The sequence below is a fragment of the Arachis duranensis genome, chromosome 4 (assembly GCF_000817695.3).
Source record: "Arachis duranensis cultivar V14167 chromosome 4, aradu.V14167.gnm2.J7QH, whole genome shotgun sequence".
Lineage (NCBI taxonomy): Eukaryota > Viridiplantae > Streptophyta > Magnoliopsida > Fabales > Fabaceae > Arachis > Arachis duranensis.
Window position 1 is genome coordinate 92,026,428 of NC_029775.3, and position 3,047 is coordinate 92,029,474.

At 37.2% G+C, this 3,047-nt stretch overlaps 1 protein-coding gene across 2 annotated transcripts; it reads right to left on the reverse strand.

Annotated features, from left to right (window-relative positions):
• Positions 1-410: 410 nt before the first annotated feature.
• Positions 411-2,829, reverse strand: LOC107484896 (GDSL esterase/lipase WDL1). 2 transcript variants are annotated; one of them, XM_016105447.3, is made up of 6 exons: positions 2,591-2,829; positions 2,141-2,218; positions 1,642-1,782; positions 1,473-1,546; positions 1,055-1,204; positions 411-958 (listed from the first exon to the last, which is right to left on the reverse strand). In XM_016105447.3, exons 1-6 carry the CDS (start codon positions 2,756-2,758, stop codon positions 745-747), a joined length of 825 nt encoding a protein of 274 aa, XP_015960933.1. In that variant the 5' UTR covers positions 2,759-2,829; the 3' UTR covers positions 411-744. The 2 variants fall into 2 exon arrangements, with proteins under 2 accessions (XP_015960933.1, XP_015960934.1); XM_016105448.3 differs by having other exon boundaries at positions 412-958; positions 2,141-2,339; positions 2,591-2,828.
• Between the last annotated feature and the right edge of the window lie 218 nt (positions 2,830-3,047).

The following is a 3,047-nucleotide window of genomic DNA, read 5'->3' on the forward strand; positions in this document are numbered from 1 at the left end:
TACGTTAAATTAGCAAGTGACAATCACATATTTGGTAGGCTAAACGCAATTAGAACTAAACAAAAAGCAAAAGCAACTTAAGACATGGACAGATTATAAAGCGGTGGAGGTGGAGCAAGACAGGAGCAAAATGATGGCAGAAACAAAGTGGACCAATACCGTTGGTGGAAGGAGAAGGAGGACAAACCAACAAGGCTAATTTCGCAGCCCAATAAAAGAAAATCCTTCAATAGACAACAAATTTCATAAATTGATATATGAAAGTGTGTTTCGATGAAACTTGACAGTTGGAATTAGGTTTATATTATCATCCACAACATTGTTTTTTATGTCAGGTAATTAAAATCATAAAGATTCATATTTGATATTTGTCGATATTTATATATTGACTATGTAAATTAATGTTTAAGACTTTTGTTTATTTTATCAAAAATAGATATTTATTATGAATAAAATTACAAGTAACAGCAGAAGTGATATTAACTGGAGGACAAAATGCCCAAGGAAGAAACGACACTAATCTAGGAAATGCTCTGCCAATAGCATCAGCTTTGAAACATAAAGACATACAATGGGGAAGAGTATAAAAATGTAACATCCAAACTAATCCATGACCATGCAAAACCAGTCGATCTGCACAACCATTCGCCTCTCGAATTCGTCATGAAGTTCCCAGCCATCAAGCCCAGAACCTGCCTTCATAATCTCTTAAGATGCCTCCACAAATCAGCAGCATCCACAAGTCTAATCCCAATCCAAATTTTCAGGGAAGGGCTCCCTTGAGACATTTTTAGTTGTCTTTCCATCTGCAGCAACCGGATCATACGGCGAATCTTCTCCAAACTCAATTGGCATTGACTTCCAATGCAGACTTGGTTCCCACTCTGCTTCTTTGAGGACCTTCAGTATCTCTCTTGCAACTATCTCGCTTCCCTCAGCCGTCAGATGAATCCCATCGCTAAGGACAAATAACCAAACCAGCAAATCAAATAAAGGAAGTGCAGAATTTGAACCCATTCTTTTCCAATTCTGGGGGTTATGAGAGCATACTTACTTGAAGCATACGTCTCGCCAGTCTTTCCTTTTCTGGATGGCAGACCAGATGTCAATGGCCTTGAGATTCATCTCGCGACACAGCTCCAAACAGGCTTCTGAATATATTCGACACGATTCATTTGTCCTCAGCGGCTGACCCAGTAGATCACTGTGTTTCCAGTCCAACAACTTATTCATCAGATTTAAGATTCAAATAAAAACCCCGGAATTAAAATCGGGAAATAGAAAAGCAACCAGCCATACTTCAGAATTTTCACAAGTTGTCACAAGTAGATGAAATGCAGCATAGCTTTAAGTAAGGTTATATGCATCACTATCTAATCTTATCCTCTATATAAATATAGATATTGCCATTATGTGTATCTCTGCCTTTTCAATTCTGCAAAATTATATTGCAATTTAACTGCAGTCAGGACCTGTTTCCAAGAATTTGTGCTTCATTGACAGGAGGAGCACCAAGAAATATAATGCGAGTCTTCTTCGAAAGGCTCTGGCAATCATTGACATTCATGTCAAACTTTGGACCGATATATACACTAGCTGCACAGGAAAAAAATGGTACTCTAGTGGGAAACATTTGTTTACCTTTAGATGGATAGCTATTTTGGTCATATTTTGAATGTATTCTTGGAGAGGTACATGTTGTCCGAGGCCACTTGGATGCGCAAGAACTGAATCATTGCCACCAAAGTACACAATTACAAGTGATGGTTGCTCACTGGCATTCTGAGTCGAAGAAGATTGCAAAAACAAAAGGGTGATTCTTTATTTGCAAGTCAGAGCATAAATCAATTAATCACTACATATAACTATTAAGGAGATCATTATTGTATAATGATTAACGAGAAAGTCTAGAAGACCAGCACTTTTATTAAACTCTGACTAGCACTTAACCAGCAAAAGAAAAGTGAGTAATCTCACACTATTAAAAATACTAATGATGGCTAATTGATGGCTACAAATCACAAAACCTGGTGGCCCCCTAACACTCCTCTCGTATAATATTGCAAAAATCAAACTTAAAATCCATGCTAGCTTCATAGACTCATTCAAGATCCTTGTTTAACAATCAGATGCTTAGTACCTTGGGGAAAATGTCATCCAAAACCTGGAGAGCACGCCTCGAATTCCAACCAGCATATCCTCGCAAAATTATGTCTGCCTGTGCCATGCGAATGTCTCGTGAATTAATCCATCAAAATGCATTATTAGTCCCACAAAGCCACATATGAACGTTATTCCAGTTCCATTGTTCAGCAAGCATGGTGGCTATGTCTATTAGCCTACACCAATAAAAACACTACAAAAGTAATAATTTCTTATGTAGATTGAGATCTAAAGGTGTCACCTAGAGTTTTATTTTATTCTTCATTACCTTTGTTTAACTGTTAGGATATCTACCATATTCTCAAGTCTCTATACCGAACGCTTCTATTAATTCAAATCGAAAATATAACTTGTTGATTTTTAATTTCTATAATTTTTTATAAATAGCACTGGAATCATGAATTGGAAAAGAGAGAGAAAATTGTACCTTGCGAGCATACAAGTGAGAAAGAATGGCCGCCCAACCTTGGTCATAGAAGCTGTGTTGAACGATGGAAGAACCAAACAACACGAATTGAGGCCTCTTTGGTCCCACCATCTTCCTCTTTGGTCCTTGTTCTCTCCCTCTCTCTCTCTCTCTCTCTGTTATATACATGCACAGTGGCAGTTATTGACTGTGACAAAATGGTCATTTTGGCTGAAATTCTGTGGACATGGGATGTGTTTTATGCTTTGCTTTGCTTTGCTTATAGTGGGGCATTTCCCAATGCTTCTCGATTGTCCTTGCAATATTTTAGACGTTCACTTCAATTTTTATTCACAGAAAAAACAAAGTACTTTTAGAAAAAAGATCGTCGTTAATTTTATTGTTTAACTCGATTAAGTGATTTAATCGGAGTATGGATAAAACGAGCTCAACAATTATGTTTTTATTGCATGAGTTA